General features: G+C 62.1%; 2 protein-coding genes across 2 annotated transcripts in view; one reads left to right on the top strand and one right to left on the bottom strand.

Annotated features, from left to right (window-relative positions):
- Window positions 1-10788, bottom strand: part of SHANK1 (SH3 and multiple ankyrin repeat domains 1) — a 44892-nt gene extending 34104 nt beyond the window's left edge. Inside the window, 8 exon segments of the mRNA XM_087421307.1 lie at window positions 3156-3272; window positions 3707-3874; window positions 5540-5691; window positions 5779-5887; window positions 6993-7064; window positions 7560-7763; window positions 7961-8258; window positions 10719-10788. Coding sequence (XP_087277433.1) covers window positions 3156-3272; window positions 3707-3874; window positions 5540-5691; window positions 5779-5887; window positions 6993-7064; window positions 7560-7763; window positions 7961-8215 — 1077 coding nt within the window. The 5' untranslated portion in view covers window positions 8216-8258; window positions 10719-10788.
- A 3926-nt stretch (window positions 10789-14714) lies between these two features.
- CLEC11A (C-type lectin domain containing 11A) lies at window positions 14715-16869 on the top strand. The gene is made up of 4 exons (XM_004440324.3): window positions 14715-14913; window positions 15161-15350; window positions 15630-15821; window positions 16178-16869. Exons 1-4 carry the CDS (start codon window positions 14767-14769, stop codon window positions 16621-16623), a joined length of 975 nt encoding a protein of 324 aa, XP_004440381.1. The 5' UTR covers window positions 14715-14766; the 3' UTR covers window positions 16624-16869.
- The last annotated feature ends 510 nt before the right edge of the window (window positions 16870-17379 follow it).

The raw sequence follows: 17379 nt of genomic DNA, 5'->3' as shown, positions 1-17379 counted from the left end.
TTCTTCTAAGCCAGTATCAGCTCATTTCCTTCAAAACGCTGTCTCCCTGAAATTGCATTTCTATTTTACTCGTCTCTTTTGCATCTCTCCCCCGCTACATTGTCAGTTTCACAGGGCCCTGGCTTTGTCTGGGCCACCACCACCTGGAAGGGTGCCAAGCGCCATTCAATACACAGTTGCTGGATGAGGAAACGTCCTCCCCCATTGTCTCGGCCTGGCCAAACCCAACCGGCCCCCAGCTCGACTCACTCCAGCTCCCCTAGATGCTAATTTTTTTTTTTTGTGAGGAAGATCAGCCCTGAGCTAACATCCACGCTAATCCTCCTCTTTTTGCTGAGGAAGACCGGCTCTGAACTAACATCTATTGCCAATCCTCCTCCTTTTTTTTTTCTCCCCTAAAGCCCCAGTAGATAGTTGTATGTCATAGTTGCACATCCTTCTAGTTGCTGTATGTGGGACGCGGCCTCAGCATGGCCGGAGAAGCAGTGCATTGGTGCTCGCCCAGGATCCGAACCCAGGCCGCCAGTAGCGGAGCGTGCGCACTTAACGGCTAAGCCATGGGACCAGCCCCCTAGATGCTAATTTAACCAGCCTTCCCAAGCACCTCCTTGGTCTCACGCTCTCCACATGACGAACCCACCAAGGATGCTTGTATGGGTCCATCCGACAGAACAGGCTCAGAGAGGGCAAATCCATGCCCGAGGTCACACAGCGAGTGGGGCAGGTAGGATTCAAACCCAGCCTTCTAACCCTAGTGCTCATCCATCTCTCGTGAATGCACAACTTGGATTGCTCATGCCAGTCACTGGAACGGCAAAGAGAGCTCAAGTTTTCTGGGTGTGTTTGTGAGTGTGTGTGTGTGTGTGTGTGTGCACATGCTGTCTCCTCAACTAGACTGTTAACTACCGCCGTGTGTGTCTTTGCATATCTGCATGCCCCCACCGCCGCCCTGCCTAGCACAGAACCACAGCATCTCCACCAGCGCAACCAGCTCCTCACCCGACTCCTCGAGAACCGCGTATTTACTGATGTCTCAGCACTTATCTCACGCAATTGCAATTATTTGTTTACACGTCTGCCTCTCCGCCAGACTGCGAACTCCCCCCCACCCTCCCGAGGGCAGGCGCCTGCCGTGTCTGATTCATCTCCCATCCAGGCGCACAGTAGGTGCTCAAGAAACATGAATGGAAAGGATGAGCATGGAGGGTGTGGAGTAGAATCCTTCAAAACTCATGTGCTCAAGTCATTCATTCATGTGTCAGGCCGTTCAATCTGTCTTGAAGCAAACACCTGTTGAATGTTCTGAGCCGGGCGCTGTGCAATCTTGGGGAAAATTCTAGGTGGCCGACCCATCATTCATTCACTCACTCACTCGTTCAACAAAGATGCATCTAGGCCTGCTATGTGCTGAGGCCCCGGGACAGAGCCATGGATCAGACTTAGCCAGCACCCTCGAGGAGCTCACAGCCTAGACATGGACCTGACCTTCCCCACCAGGGGCTACACGGGCAGGCCAGGAGACGGGGGGAGCAGAGATGGAGGAAATCTCTCAGACCCAGTTCTGGCCCTTGGGAAGCTCCAAGTCTGGGAGGGAAGACAAGGAGAGAGAAGTAGAAAAAGAACTCTCATTTGTCAAGCATCTCTTCATGAAGCAGCATGCCAGGAGCAAGCAAAACATTCACCCCCTGGATCCTTTGCAGGGCAGGTGTTATTGACCCATTTCACAGATGAGAAAGGGCAAGTTCAAGGAGGAGAAATGACTGGCTCATCTAAGAGTAATTGTTCCCGCTATGTAATTCTTTATACTATAATTTCCCTGTTCAAATTAATGGCATGGCTTCTGTCTCCTGACCAATAATGATAATGATAATAATTATTATAGCTGCCTTCTAGGTATGAGCACTTAATACGTATGATCTTTCATCTCCTTCCATCAGCTGACATTGTTCTCATTTCGGGAAGAGGACAGAGCCTTGGAGAGGAGACGGGGCTTGTTTGGGGGGGCCCTGGTCTGCCCACAGGCCATGCACACAGGCCGTGGAGTCAGGGGACCCGGGCATGAGGCCCGTGTCAGGGAACAGGCAAGACAGAAGCACCGGGGAGGGAAGTGACAGCATCGTGGTGGTTGGATCTGACAAACACCGAGTTCTCCCTCGGCAGAACAGACTGCGTGCTGCCACAAGGCGGCACGTGGCTACCTGCCACGTCCCCGGCACGGCAAGTTCTGATGAGGCAGAAGGGGCTGCGGCTGTCTTGGAAGACTTCCTGGAGGAGGGGAGAAGGGGCAGTGGGACCAGCAGCAGCGTGCCAGGCCCTGTCCTCCTAAGTCTGCGAGGCAACCCTCCAAGCACAGGGAGCCTTGGGAAACAGACGGGGAGACTGAAGCTCCGAGGGGCTGACCTGCCCAGGACTGCCTGGTGCATGGGTGACAAAGGGACCGGGGTCATCAGGCTGAAAGCCACAACCAGCCACCACAGCACGGTGGAGCGGGTACATGAGACCCCCTCCCAGCTCTTTCCTGCTCAGCTCTACTCAGAACCCCCAAAGTGGGGACCATCACCCAGCCCTGAATTGCTAAAACTTGCCACACACTCTTGTTGCCTTCGGGGCTGCGGTTTGGCCTTCCCTCTGTACCCATGCGCCCGGGCACACAGTAGGTACTCCACTGGGCACTGAATGGGAAATAGGACCCCCGGGGCTCCTTTCCCTTCCCATAACAGTCCTAACTGTCTCCCCTCTGGTTTTTTTGCACAGGCTGTGCCCTCTGCCTGGAACATCTTTCTCCGCTCTTCTACTTGGCTGACTCCTGCTCACCTTTGCACAGGTGGCATGTCCTCTAGAGAGCCACTTCCACCCCAGGCCCAAGCCCAAGCCCAGATCTGGGGTCCCACTGGGACCTAAATTCTCTGTGACTTCACTCTGAACACTGGATTCTAACGGCATGGGTGTCTGTCCCCTGAGGGAGGGACTGGACATCTTGCTCACTACTTGATCCTCAGCACACAGCTCTGGGCCTGACACAGGGAACATTCTCAGTAAATATTTGATGAGTGAATGAATGAATGAATGAATGAAACAGTGAAGGAGCAGAGGGCGCAGGGAGGCTGGGAGGCCGGAGCCCGGAGGCGGGCCTGGGCGGGCGCTGTGGGGCAGACCTTATTATAGAGGGCGCAGATGTGCAAGGCCGTGTTCCCTGAGGCGTTCTGGGCTCCGGGCTCAGCCCCGTAGAAGAGCAGATGTTCCAGATGTTGAGAGTGGCCCCGCTGGCAGGCCTGGGGGGACAGGGAGCCGAGGAGGCCAGATCAGACCCTCCCGACCACAGCGTCTGTCTATACCCTCCACCTCGAGTCCAGGAAGCCCCGCATCCTCCTCCCTTCTCCTTCCAGTCCCCGATCCTGCATGGGGGCCCAGGTTGTCATTCCAAAGCCCGGATATCTGGCCTGGCCCCTTGAGAGGCTCAAGAGGCCATCCCCACCCATCTCAGGGATCAAGATGTCCAGTCTCCACCCCACGCCCCCTTAGGGTCCCATGTCTGCACCCTCACCTGTTCCTCTTTGGGGACCATGCTACTCCCACCCCTACCCTCTGTGTGGACCCCAGCGTCTGGACCCCCAGCCCCTCGGAAAGGGTCCCTGATTCCTGCCCCCTCAAGGCCCAGACACCCCCACTCCCCACCCGCAGCCCCTCCTGGCCGAGTCGAGAGCACCTGGTGGATCTCCTGCCAGCCGTTCTCGTCGGCTATGCCCAGCTGGGCCCTGTTGTACAGGAGCAGCTCACAGCAGCGGGGGTCGCCCCCCACCATAGCCGTATGGAACAGAGGGGTCAGGCCCCGGCGGTCCTTGTAGTTGGGGGAGCCCCCAAGGTCCAGGAGTGCCTAGGAAGGGAGAAAAGACAGATGACAGTCACAGGAGTGCCGGCTCATCCTGAAGGGTCGGTCCTGGGTGACCCACACTGGCCGATCCCAGTCCCCGTTCTGCCATAATGCCCTTGTGCGACCTTGAGGCTGGCTCTTCTCCTCTGGGGCCTCTCCCATCCCTGTGAACAATGAGGGGATTGGGAAGATGCCTCCAGAGGATGCTCCCACTCTGACATCCTGCCCATCCCTCCCCTATGGTTGACTTTGGAGGAGCCATTGAAAGAACCCAGTGCCCCCCCTACTCAGCAGGATGGTTGGGGGGCACAAATAAGACAATGGCATCTGGATGCAGGGGGGGCCCTGGCCAAGTGGGAGGTGTTATTAAGACCAGGATCCCAAGGATGGGGCACAGAAGGAGGCCTGGGTAGGGCAAGATGGGTGAAAGCGAGTTGGGCCACTGGGGCCCGAGGTTCGGTTGCAGGGAGTGGTCTCACTCAAGGAACAGCTCTGGGCACGAAGGCTGGTGGCTTCGAGCATTATTAGGAGAGAGTGTTGGAGGTGACCCTGTGTGAGGACGGCCTACAGCAGCGCTGTCCGACAGAACATTTGCCATGATGGAAACAGTCTTCAACTGTGCCATCCACTATGGCAGCATAGGTGGGCTACCAAGAGCTTGAATGTGGCTAGTGAGCCCAAGGAACAGGATTTTTAATTTTAGTTCATTTTAATTAATTTAAATCTAAACAGTGCCATGTAGCTAGTGGCTACTGGATTACAGCGCAGGTCTGGAGGCTGGGGTTTGGGGGTGACAGGACCCAGGTCTGGGAGAGGGGAGTGCATTGGGGGGATATAGGGAGGCTGTTGATTCCAGGGGCATGAGGCAGATCTCCAGTGTTGGTGTTTGTCTGCATTTAGGGTTCTTCAAGAAAGAGCTGGAGAAGCGGAGGGAGGCTCTGTTAAGCTGGAGCATCTGTGAGTTGGGATGTTTATCAACAACTACGTATCTTTGGGGGCAATCTATCCTGACCTGTGAATGAAGAGGGATCAAGTGCCCTTGCTCAGGGGGAGAGGAAGAGTGTTTTAAAATAAGACTGTGCGAGCCGACTCTGTGGATGTATTTTGTGGGTCTATGGGGTTTGTCTCTTGGGGAAGGCGCATTTTAGACATTGTACAGGGGAGAGGGCTGTATTTGCCTGTGAGAGAAGAGGGAGTGTACTTGGGGGAGATAATTGCTAGGTTAGGAAGGGTACTTGGATGGGCTGTGTTTTCAGGGTGTGTATGGAGGAGGATCTTTATCTGGGGGCATAGCAAGGAGCTCACTCTGTATTTTAAGGGACACGAGGAGGTTCTACACCACAAGGAGACAGAGGTAGGGTTGGTGTCCACTGGGTCAGAGGGAATGGAGAAGTTCTGGGTATGGAGAGAGTAACATGATCTACCTGGGTGTAGGGGAAGGGTCCCTGTGACCATCAGCTGTAGCTGATGTGAGCCAGGGAGGGTGGGGGCACCTGGGGGTCTGAGGAGGGTCTTGAGTTCGATGGAAGGAGTGACAATGGAGGGGAGGAGGAGGGAGGGTCTGGGGCAATTTGCCCAGTGTAGTCTGTGCAGGAAACACAACAATTTGGGGGTGTCTCTAAGCTCACGTCTCTGGGAGAGGGTCCCAGGGCGGGGCTGGCACCTCACCGTGAGAGCCAGGCAGTGACGGGCACACGCGGCCTTGTGCAGCGCTGTCATGCCATCCCGGGCCCGGAAGTCGATGTGGGCCCCGCCCAGGCACAGGGTTCGAATCACCTCTACGGAGCCTTCTGTCTGGGCAGCCAGCGTCAGGGGGGTCTCTGAGGGGCGCGAAAGGCCGGTCACACACAGCACCCCCCATGCCCGAGGCTCCCCAGCTCTCCCAAAGCCCCCGATGCCCTCCCTACCTCCTGAATCCGAGTCATGATAATTGGGGTCCAGCCCCTTGTCCAGCAGCCGTGCCACCTTGTCGGACGTCCCGAGCTGCACGTATTCCAGAAACTTCTTCAACCCCGTCTGAGCCACGGACAAGAGAGAGAAGACAGGCCGGTCAGGAACCAAGGGAGAAAAGCCGGGATCCGGAGCAGCACTGTCCAGCGGAAATACACAGCGAGCCACACACACGGGAAAGTCTCTAGCAACCACCTTTACATAAAAAGGAACAGGAAGTGTTGATTGTATTGAAATTCACTTTAACGACACGTCTCTTTAACCTAACGTATCCACAATATTACCGTATCAGCAGGTAATTCGTATGAAATTTATTAATAAGATAATTTACTTTTTGGAGGGTACCGAGTCTTCGAAGTCCGGTGTACATTTCACACTCACAGCGTGGCTCAGTTCGGACCGGCCACGCTGCAAGGGCGCAGGGGCCCCGTGTGGCCGGTGGCTCCTGCAGTGGACGGCGCAGGTCTGGAGGGACGGAATATTTGGGGGAGGACAAAGACAAATGCACGGCGGGGCGGGGGGCTGGGCGTGAGGAGGGACTAGGGGGCTTTTTGGCAAGTGTCAAGAATCCTTCACGTCACCTCTGACCAAAGCAGCCCCCTGGCTTCCACCCAGCTCTTAGGGGACCAGAGGAGACACAGGGGACACAGGGTCCGAGGGTCGGAGGGCAAGGCACCAGGAGGAAAGATATGGCTGCGGAGGGGTACATCCTTGGATCCAGTAGAGATTTAGGCTATGGGACAGGGGACTGTGCAGTGTCTAGGAAACAGCCCCTGGGCAGAGGGACACTGGATGTCAGAGTCCAGGCCCAGCAGGGGAGGGGAAAGGGGCCTGAGCGGATACTGGACCCAGGAGATGAGACGGGAGAGTCTAAGGAGAAAGAAAGGGGATCCAGGTGGAAGTTGTGTGGGCCTGGGCAGAGCAACGAGGGGCAAAGAGGGAAGTTAAGAAGCGGTTATGATGGGGACACTGGGGGAGCACTGGGGGCTGTTCCAAATGCGACATGGCATCTCGAGTTAAGTGGGAGACCCCGGCAGCGAAATAGAAGAGTTGTGCAATGATGTGGAGGGCTGTCGGGAAGAGGTGGGGAGAGGAAGCGGTTGGGGAGGGGGCTCCGGGTCTCAGGGTGTGGCGGGTGCTCTAGGGGGTAATTGCCAGCAGGGTCTCTCACCTTCGTGTGTAACTTGGCCAGCTGCTTCTCATCCAGGTTGGTCTGTTTGTAAACTCGGGTCTTGTATCGGAACTGAGTCCAGGGGCGAGGTGAGAGGAGAGACAGAGACTCCAAGTCAGGGGCCTGGGGAGCTGGTTGGACCCTCTTCTGAGCCAGGGGTCAGCTCAGGGTCAGGGTGTGAACAGCTCTGGAGCCTCGGCTGGGTGGGCAGAGGGATGCCGGGCCGCTGTGGGGTGTGCAGACTGCAACCTCTCACACGAAGGAGTCGGAGTCTGGACCCCTCAGGGAATGTTCTAGAACACCTACAGTAATCGGGACTCCGAGAAGCTTGGGGCAGGGAAGTGACTTGCCCAAGGCCACTCCACTGGTCAGAGGCAGAACAGACTGGAATTTGAACTCAGGCCTCTCTGACTCTTTCTGATTCTGAGATGCCCCGAGATCTCGAAGAGCCCACGGGTTTTCCCTCCTGCTAAGGTCTTGGCTGGGAGAGAAACAGGGAGAGGGCAGAGGTGTCGTGGGACATGCCTTCTCTCCCCCGGGAAGGCGCTGGGAAGGCCCTGGCCTCACCTCCAGGTAGGGCACCCCCTTCTCGAAGGACTGGGGGTACTCCCGCAGCAGCCGCTCTTCCTCCAGGAAGTTGGCGTCGCGGCCCGAGGTGGCCGGCTGGAACAGGCCATAGTTGAGCACGTCCTGCAGGCTCTCGCTCAGGGCACAGAGCACCTGCTGCTTGGCCGTCCAGATGGTGGCATCCGGGTTGAAGCGCAGGCATTTCTGGTGGGGGAGGCGACAGTGAGGAGCCTGAGGTGGTTTGGGAAGTGGGTGCGGGTGATTCTGGGGACAGGAGGGCGACTTGGGGAAGCAAGTGGGGGCCTGGCAATGGGGGCCCAGCGAGAGGACACTCAGCACCAGAGGCCTCCTCGAGCCGGCTCGGGCCCCTGTCCCCCATCAGCCCGCAGGCGGTCACTCACTGTCTGGTGCAGGTCCGGGATGCCAATCCTGAAGACCATCATGCTGAAGTGGGCGTCGTCCGGCACAGACATGGAGCGGCCCTGGGGGCCTCGGATGGAGGCCAGGCTACCAGGTGCCCTGCTGCCCCGGCCCCGGGTCCCCTGGGGGCCTCTCCCGGGCCCGTCTGGGGAGCTGTCGGACTCTGAGCCCCCCTCGGGACACTCGCTGGCACTGTGGCGTTCTTCGTCCTCGCTTGACGCGGGGCTGTGGGTCATCGTGGGGCCACGGGGCGATGGGGGACGGCAGCATCACAGGCGGCTGCGGGGGGCCGAGGGCGGCTGTCAGACTAGGAGCCCGGGACCCCTCGGAGGCCACAGGCACCACTCAGCGGACAAGGGCAGCCGTCCGACACACCCGTGGTAGGCAGGAAGGAGGCTTGACACACCCCCAGACACTCCTGCCGCCTCTGCACGTGCACACACACCCCCATCCCTGCCATGCTGCCAGCACATGTCTCCTTCCCTGCCCTTGGCCCTGCTCGTCACCCCCCACCCCTCCTGCGCCCCACTTTGCCGCTGACCCAGCGAGGCGGTGTCCCAGAAACCACGGAATCACCGCGGGAGCTACTGGCCCACTTTGCCAGGCCACGGAAGATGCAGCTAAAATTAGCCGAGGACACACAGGTGGACGACCCACCAGCATCCTGCCCTCCTGCCCCAGCCTGGCCCCTCACCGGAGGCCCTCCCTTCCTCCCCTTGGATGGCTGGGGGTGAGAGGCTGAGATGTAGTAAGGGGGGGACGGAGGTGCCATGTGCGAGCCTGGGGCGGCAGGAGCCAGAGGCGGCGTGGTGCCTGGGAGCGGGTGGAGCCAGTGACTTCACCGAAGTGTGGCTGACAATGTGTGCAGAGGGCTGCTGGGGAATCGGTGTCCCAGGGGCACCGAGATGGGGGTGTCATGGGGCAGAGCATCATGCACGGGGTGCCCCTGAGGGAACTACAAGAGGTGGCCTCTGCAGGTTGCTCGGGGCATCTTGAGAGGGTGTGTGGCTGGGTGGGGAGGCCGGCCTGGGAGGGCTGTCCGGTGGCAGTGGTGTGGTGGCCTGGGCCAGTGTGGGGTGGCTGCTGATGACCTGTGGCCACTGCAGGGTGGGTGGAGCCCATTGCCTGGTACTGAGGGAGACTGGGGGTCTGGGAGGGAGGCTAAGAAGTGGGGTGAGGGTCTGGGGGACTGGGGTGGGAGATCATATCCAGACCCCCACTATTCTCACCCCTGGGGTGGCCTTACAAGAGTGGGTCCCAAAAGGGGTCGGCCTCCCTCATCTTCTCCCCCATTCCCACCCCAGCACCAGAAACCAGAATGTCTGGTCTGGTCCCTCCCCCCCCACACCAGGCCCGGCTCCTGCACCGTTGCCATGGAGATGGGAAGCAGTGGAGGGTACTGCTGACTTTGGGGGAGTGGGGATGGGCTGGGGGGTGGGGGGAGGGAAAACAAAATGTGTGTGTGGGGAGGAGAGTTCCAAGAGCTGTGGGCGAGCCGGCATCTAAGCACGGGCCGGCCAGCCCCTCCCCCACGAGTGACCCGGGCTTCGAAGCCCCCTCCCCCTCCAGTACCCAGCAGCGCCGCCCCACCTTGCCCGGGCGGAGACCCCGGCCTCTACCCACGCGACTCGACATCCCACCTCCGGAGCCGGGACCCGGGGGTCACTCCCCCTCGGCTGACCCTGGCTGACCCCCAGTCTCAACCGGGCACTAATGGGGTGGCCAGTGGGGATAAAAGCGAAGCTGGCCCGGGTCCCCCCGCGCGTGCGGCTGCCCCCAACCCCCAGGACCGGCTCTGACCCCTCCCCCTCAGGCCCCGAGGGAGGGAGCGGGCACACTCCGCCGGGGCGGCATGAATCAAACGCTCCACGGCTAAGAATAGCCGGCACGCAGCTGGTACCGAGACGGGCTGAGGAGTCGGCGGGGGGGGGGGGGAGAAGGGGAGAGAGGGGGTGCCCTGGGAGGCAGCGGGGGGACGAGGGGCGGCTGGCGTGGCCGCGAGCGGGGCCCGGGAGAATGAATGGAGGCGGAGAGAGGCGGGGAGGGGCGGGGAGAGGGAGCCCCGCTGGGGCCGGGGAACTGGTGGGGGAGAGCCCCGGGCCGGGGAGAGGGGGCGGGGGCACCCGGGAGCGCACTCGGGGGCGGGAACCGAGGGGGCGCGCCGGCCGGCGGGGAAGGGAGAGCAGACCGGTGCGGAGGGGGGGAGCTTGTGAAGGGGGCGGGAAGCGGCTGGAGGCGCCTGGAAGGAGAAGCAGGAGCTAGAGGGGGTCGAAGGGGGCGAAGGAGGCCAAAGCCCAGAGCCCCCTGGAGGGGGGTGGGCACCAGGGTGACCTGGGGGAGGGGCCTCGAGCGGCGGGGCCGCAGAAGGGGTCGAGGGGCCCAGGTGGGCCAGGGCGGGCGAGGCGGGGGAGTGGCCGGGCAGGGCCAGGAGGCGGGGACAGCGACCGAGCCCTTGGCCCAGGAGCGCGGGGAGGCGGGTTGGGGCTGGGGTCTCTGCTGGCGGGGGATGGGGGGCGCATCCTCGCATCCGGTCCGCGATCTGGGACGGGGCACCGGGGACCGGGGCGTAACCCAATTTGGCGTCGCCCAGGGCAACGCTCCCCACCTCACCCCCAACCCCCACCGCACGCCCGGCCCGGGAGCCCGGCGCGCGGCCAAGGACGTCCGGGGCGCCCCCGCCCCCTCCCCCCGCCCCGGCCCCGCGGCGACCCCAAACCCCCCGGTTCTCGGCCCCCTTACCTGCCAGGCGGGGCTGCTGAGTCCCGGTCGGCGGCGCCCGCGGCCCCTCCCCCCTCCCCCCACCCCCCACCCCCCCGGAGACGGGGGACCCTCAGGCCATGCCCCACCGCCCCGGAGGGCGAGCGGGCCCGGGGAGGCGGCGGGCGGGGGCCGGGGGGAGGGCGGGGGGGCCGAGGACCTCACCCCCCCCGCGGGCCGGGCCTGGCCATCCGCAGAGCGCCCCCCCGTCCGCCGCGCCCCTCCTGGCTAGCCCGCCCCCGGCTCGGTCCGGCCGGCTCCGGGCGCCGCGTCTCCGCCCGCTCTTCCTCCTCCTCTTCCTCAGGCCGCGGCCGCCGCCCGCTCCGCGCCTCCTCTGCCTCCCTTCTCGCTCCCTCGCTCTCGCCGTCTCTCCCTCACCCTGTCTCTCTCTCCCTCCCTCCCTCTCTCCCTCCCTCCCCTCCCTCCGCCCTCTCCCTCCCTCCGGGAGCCGGCGGAGGAGACAGAGCCCCTCCCGCGCCCCCAAACCTCGCCCATCCCCCGACTCCGGCTCCGCCCCTCCCCTGCCCTCCCCACTCCTCTCCGCCGCCAGCTCGCCGAACCCTGACTCCACCCCTGCTTGCCCCCAAACCCCGACGATGGGGCCCCGCCCCCCTGAGGGTACCCCTCCACTGCACACCCCAGGACCGCCCCTTCCCAGAGGGCTCCGCAGCCCCTCTGCACACAGCGGGGCGCAATAAATATTCGTTGCGAGACTCCACACCCCCAAATTGGATTGTGAGAGCTATAGATTCCTGTCCTGTCCCCCAGACACACACACACACACCTTCCCCCAAGGCACAGGTGCATAATCTAGCTGGTCCTGCACGTGCAGACATGCCCACACAGACACAGTCTGCAGGGCGTGACCGCCCAGACCCAGCCTACCTGAGTGTACATTACCACAAACACACTCAGCTACAACACGGACATAGCACACCCCTGTGCCGGAGCATCCACGCAGCGCGGCACACGCGTTTACCCACCACACACACGGGCGTGAACCAGAGTGTGCATGCTCGGATCTTCAGCTCACACGCAAGCCTGAAACAGAGACACGCAACTATAGGGAGATGTATGCATGCGTCCCCCTCTCACGCACCCCCCTCGCCATCCATCGCACAGGTGTGCACGCGCCTATTTAGATGCACGACACGGCGCCATAGCTCCCCTCCATGATAATCACAGCTGACATTTCTTGAACACTTCCTGTGTGCCAGGCTATGTTCTGGATTAACTCATCCACGTCTCACGCCAACCCTACGAGCTAGGGACTTTCACCATCCCCTTTTTCCAGAGAGGGAAACCGAGGCACAGAGAGGCTAAGTAACTTGCCCAAGGTCACCCAGCTCTAAAGACGTGGTACCAAGGATCAGGGACAAGTCGGCTGGCTCAAAGTCTTCACACTACTCTTGTTCACTCCTGGGTACACCATAGTTGCATATTCTCATTCATCACATGCAGACATGCCCAACCTTCTCCTCACAGCTCAGCTCCCTGGTGCCCGGGACACACCCACAGAGACAGGGCAAATCCCATGGGGCAGCAGGGAGAGCGTCCCTATGGCCCAGGCCCCTACCCTTCTTCCAGCTACACCAGTGCCTGTGGGGCCGCCAGCCAGAGCACGGGCACCCGCAGAGGGCAGTTCTAGGCAGCCTCTGGGTGCATCTCCAGCTGTGGGCTCTCTGGGCTTGCACAGTGTGAGCTGGAGCAGGTGCTGGCCCAGCCTCGGGAGGCCCCCCTCTGGATGCACACCCACCAGCCCAGGTGGTGAACAGCTGGGCCCGGGGGGAGCACAGCTGCCCGTGTGGGTGCCAGCAGCGAGAGAGGCTGTGCACCTCTCTACAGTTTACAAGGCCTTTCCCGGCCTGTGCATTATCTCTCGGGGCCTCTACCCACTAGAGAGCGGTCTCTAGGCCCCTAAAGGGCACCTGAGGGGCCAGGGCTCTGAGGTGGCAGGCAGCCCGCCCAAGGTCACACTGCCCTCTGCTTTCTTGGAAAACGGAAGGCTGGATGCGTTGATTTCCAAGGCCCCCCCTGGGGCTCCCAGCGGCTGAGGGCAGATGCTCTGCTCTTCCTTAGAGCCAGAAGCTGGCGCCATGCTGGCGACGTCCAGCAGGCTGCACTGTCCCCTCTCTGAGCCCTGATTTCCCCCCTTGAAGAGTGGGCCCTGCAATCGCGGCCTGGTGAGCTTCATACTTGTTGGCACAACTGGCCAGACAGAGGCTGGGGAAGCCCTGCGTGACTCACCGGTCTGTCATAGAGCGAGCATGGCCTGGCCTCCCGCTTCCCTTGCCTCTGCAGCCTCTCTCCCACTGCCCTCACCACCTCTACCTTTGCCCCTACGCCCCTGCCTCAGGGAACTCAGGGTACCACCTAAACACAGCGGTCAAGCCTTCAGTCTTTGGGCGAAGCCGTTACCCCTCCAGGAATGGCTACTTCTTCCCTCACACAACAGATTGACTGAGCACCTACTGTGTGCTGGGTCGGCCCCATTCTAGCTCTGGGGATACCACCGTGAACAAGAATCCTTGCCTTCCTTGGCAGGAGACAGACGACAAACAAGTATAGAAATGAACAAGACAATGCCAGTCTTGATTATACCAAAAAGATACAATGCGGTGTTTTAATAAAGAAACTTGGAAGGACACTTTCTTCAGATAAGACCGTCATGGAAGGCCTCTCTGAGCTGAGACCTCAAGGATGAGAAGGAGCTGGGGGAAGAGTCTTCTAGAAGGAGGGAAAGGCTAGTGCAAAATGAGGTGGGAAGGAGCTTAGCATCCAGGAAAGAGTGAAGAGACCAGTGTGGCTGGAGCTGGGGGTGAGGGGATGGGGCGACGAGCTTGCAGAGGTGCAGAGGGCCCACCCTGCCCACCCCCCGCTGCCAGGCCAGGCCCGGCTGAGGACAGAGCTTGGCTTCTCTCCTGCATATGATGGGAAACAGGGTAGTGGGAGTGACAAGACTTGATTTATGGTTTGGAAGCGTGGCTCTGGCTGCGGCAAGCCACGGGATTGGAGGGGCTTGGGGGAAAAGAGGGGGAGAGCCAGGAGGAGGTGACTACAGGGGTCCAGGCACCTCGATGGATGCTCAGAGCTCTCTAGGCACCCAGCTTGGTGTCTGTCTACTCCTCCTTCTGGAGAAAGCTTCCCTGACCCCCCACCTACCCATCCTCCCCCCTCCCCTCTGGCCCAGCCCCTCACCCTGTGAGACTGTCTGTCTGCTTGTCTGTGAGCAGCTGCAATCCCCAGCTTTGCCCCGCCCAGAGCCTGGCCTGCAGGAGGCTTCCAGGAAAGTAGGCAAATGAATCTTAGAGCCCCACCTCCCAGGGCTGCACACACAGCCACACACATGCGCTTCATACGTGTCCCCATAGACAGACACGCATGTCGAGGCAAGGGCTTGGAGGGAGGGATGGGACCTCTGGGGGCAGGAGACGCCCTTAGAGCCTGAGACTGGTGGGAGGGACTCCTCCAGCAGGGTGTGTGGGCGATGGTGGCCACAGGGTAATAACAATCTGAGAGAGACACTGTGGTCACCTCCCTCCCGAGGAGTGGCCAGTGGGAGGAGAGTGGAATAGGGCCAAGCCCCAACAACCCCCCGAGGGGGTTCCTGGGCAAAGGCTGTGTCCCCAGGATCCCTTGGAGAGCTGGCTCCATCCTCTTCCCCACCATTGGAGCTTTTGGCCACCACAGAAGGAAAGAGCAGGGCGGAAGTGAGTTCTGGAACGTGGGAAGAGGGGGGTGTGTGGGGAGACCCAAGGCGGGATCCAGGCTTTGGAACGTTGGAGGTTTCCGGCCACAGAGGCAGGGCCTCCGGGGAGCCAAGAGAGGCGGAGAGAGACACACAGGGGAGCAGAGACCAACGAAGAGAGACCAGAGTCGGGAGGAGAGGAACCAGAGAGAAGCTGCGAGAGGCAGGGACCAGGGGGCTAGTGATCCGCACTCGGGGTGGGGGGCACACGCCAGTCCCTAGAGACACCCCCCTCCCCAGAGACATCCTGTCTGCAGCCTTGGGTGCTGTGAGCCCAGCCTGATGCAAGCAGCCTGGCTCCTGGGGGCCCTGGTGGTCCCCCAGCTCCTGGGCTTCAGCCATGGTGCCCGGGGAGCCGACAGGGAGTGGGAGGGGGGCTGGGGCGGCGCCCAGGAGGAGGAGCGGGAGAGGGAGGCCCTGATGCTGAAGGTGAGTTGGGGCCTGCTGGGACGCTGAGGGGAAACTGTGGGCTTGGGAGGGGGTATTCCAGGGTCAGGAAAATGGGCGAGGGGGGCGGTGATGGGATACACTCAGAGGATGAGGGTGATGGGTTCAAAGAAGGGATTCAGGGGCAGAGAGCCAGCTCACAGCTGGAGAGGGGTTGGCTGAGCGTCTGGGGAGTCAGAATGGGGCCGACAGGCTGGCTCTGACCATCCCTTCTCTGCCTCTGCCTCAGCATATACAGGAGGCCCTGAGACTGCCTGCTGGGAGGGGGGACGAAAATCCTGAGAGAACCCCTGAAGGCGAAGGGGTCTGGGGGGCTGATGAGGATGGTCTGGAGGAGGCAGAGGAGGAGGAAGCAACGCCAACCCCCTCCTACAGCCCCAGCCCCTCTCCCACCCCTGAGGACGCGGTCACTTACATCCGTGAGTAATCCTGAGCTCCGCTCTGCCCCCAGGCCTCCGCAGTCATTTTCACAATTGCCCACTGCCCAGCCCGGAGGCTCCATACCCCCAAGAGCCCCGAGTCCCGGCCTTGCCTCCTAAAAGCCCCGGGGCCACCGGCTCCTACCTTCCAGGAGTCCCGAGTCCCCCCCACCCCAACTCCGCCCCCAGAAGCCCTAGGTCCCCGTCTCCCCCAGGTTCTCGGGTCTCCCGGCTCCGCCCCCAGGGTCCCGGTCCAACGCGCGCCCTGTCCGTCCGCAGTGGGCCGCCTGGCCGGCCTGGACGCGGGCCTGCACCAGCTGCACGTCCGTCTGCATGTGCTGGACACCCGCGTGGTCGAGCTGACCCGGGGGCTGCGGCAGCTGCGGGAGGCGGCGGGCGACACCCGCGACGCGGTGCAAGCCCTGCAGGAGGCGCAGAGCCGCGCCGAGCGCGAGCACGGCCGCTTGGAGGGTGAGTCCGCACCGCGCCGGGCGGGCGGGGAGAGCGGGACGACCCGGGTGTGGGGGACGGTGGGAGGAGGCGCCCGGAGAGGTGAGGATCCTGGGTGTCAGGGGCGAGGGGGATCCTGGAGATTCGGGACGTGTTGGCTGACAGGGAAGGTGGATACCGGGAGCAGGAGGGCAGTGGGGGAGGCACGATCCCCTCCCCGCGGTGGAGCGGACCCCACTCTGGCCGCGCCACGCCCCCTACAGTCCGGTCCCGACAGTCTGGCCCCGCCCCCGGCGGCCCTGACGCCCCGCCTCTTGGCTCCCTGTGGTTCTGACCACGCCCCCGAGGCTCTGACCACGCCCCCTCCCCGCCCACAGGCTGCCTGAAGGGAGTGCGCCTGGGCCACAAGTGCTTCCTGCTCTCGCGCGACTTCGAGGCGCAGGCGGCGGCGCAGGCGCGGTGCGCGGCGCGGGGCGGGAGCCTGGCGCAGCCGGCCGACCGCCAGCAGATGGAGACGCTCACCCGGTACCTGCGCGCGGCGCTGGCTCCCTACAACTGGCCCGTGTGGCTGGGCGTGCACGACCGGCGCTCCGAAGGCCTGTACCTCTTCGAGAACGGCCAGCGCGTGTCCTTCTTCGCCTGGCACCGCACGCCCCGCCCCGAGCCCGGCGCCGGGCCCAGCGCCGCGCCGCATCCGCTCAGCCCCAACCAGCCCAACGGGGGCGCGCTCGAAAACTGCGTGGCGCAGGCCTCGGACGACGGCTCCTGGTGGGACCACGACTGCGAGCGGCGCCTCTACTACGTCTGCGAGTTCCCTTTCTAGCGGGGCCGGTTCCCGCCTCTCCATCCCGCCACCTGCCCTTTGCCTGCGCCGTGCGCCCTGCGAGAACGCCCTTCCCTTCCCTCCCTCCCTGCGCGTGCATGGAAGTGTGTCCCCCTGGCTGGGCGATCCCGGGGGTGAGGGGGGCTCCTGCGGGGCCGGGACTCCTTCCTTGCTTGTGTCTTTTCTGGAAGCGGCGGGCACCAGGCTAGGTCCGGCGCCAATAAAGCCTTGTGGGTTGTGACTTGAGCAGGCAATGGGGGCACTTTTGGCCTTTCTCTCCGCGGGAAGAGCAGACCGTGGCTTTTGGATGCCTGTCCTGCCCCGCTTTTACAGTTATGATTTGAACTCCAGAATCAAGAGTGATGGAGAACACGCGCATATGTACACACGGTCTTCCGCTCCTGCGCACGGGTGCCCGGAGTACATGCGTGCACACGCTGCTGACGCCCCCATCGTGCCCGCCTCACAGCCTTTGGGACCCAGGAGCTGTCAGTCATTGTCCCAGGCCTTGGTCCTGCTCAGAGAGATCTGGGAAACCAAAGGAGCTAAAGACCCTGACAAGTTCTGAAGGAAAGACCCCATTTAATTTTGTTTAGTGTGTTTCAAACTTGTTTCACCAAATGGTACCATAACGTCAGGCCCTGCCCCACTCCCTTCCCCTTCCCCCACCCCTGGGGCATGTGTGGAGACACAAACTTGAGGACCTACCCAGCCTGGAAGCGTAGACCCCCTCCCAATGTTCCCTCCTCTACTGCC

The sequence above is a fragment of the Ceratotherium simum genome, chromosome 33, assembly GCF_057802395.1.
Source record: "Ceratotherium simum simum isolate JZ-2026a chromosome 33, ASM5780239v1, whole genome shotgun sequence".
In the NCBI taxonomy this organism is placed as follows: Eukaryota; Metazoa; Chordata; class Mammalia; order Perissodactyla; family Rhinocerotidae; genus Ceratotherium; species Ceratotherium simum.
Note: the sequence above shows the minus strand (reverse complement) of the source record. Positions and strands in the feature narration are given on the sequence as shown.

What these genes read in the sequence shown, in the direction of transcription:
- CLEC11A (XM_004440324.3), top strand. Translation starts at nt 14,767, where the DNA reads ATGCAAGCAGCCTGGCTCCTGGGGGCCCTGGTGGTCCCCCAGCTCCTG. An exon ending in GGGAGGCCCTGATGCTGAAG is followed by an intron (nt 14,914 to 15,160) that starts GTGAGTTGGGGC and finishes CCTCTGCCTCAG; the next exon opens with CATATACAGGAGGCCCTGAG. An exon ending in GGACGCGGTCACTTACATCC is followed by an intron (nt 15,351 to 15,629) that starts GTGAGTAATCCT and finishes GTCCGTCCGCAG; the next exon opens with TGGGCCGCCTGGCCGGCCTG.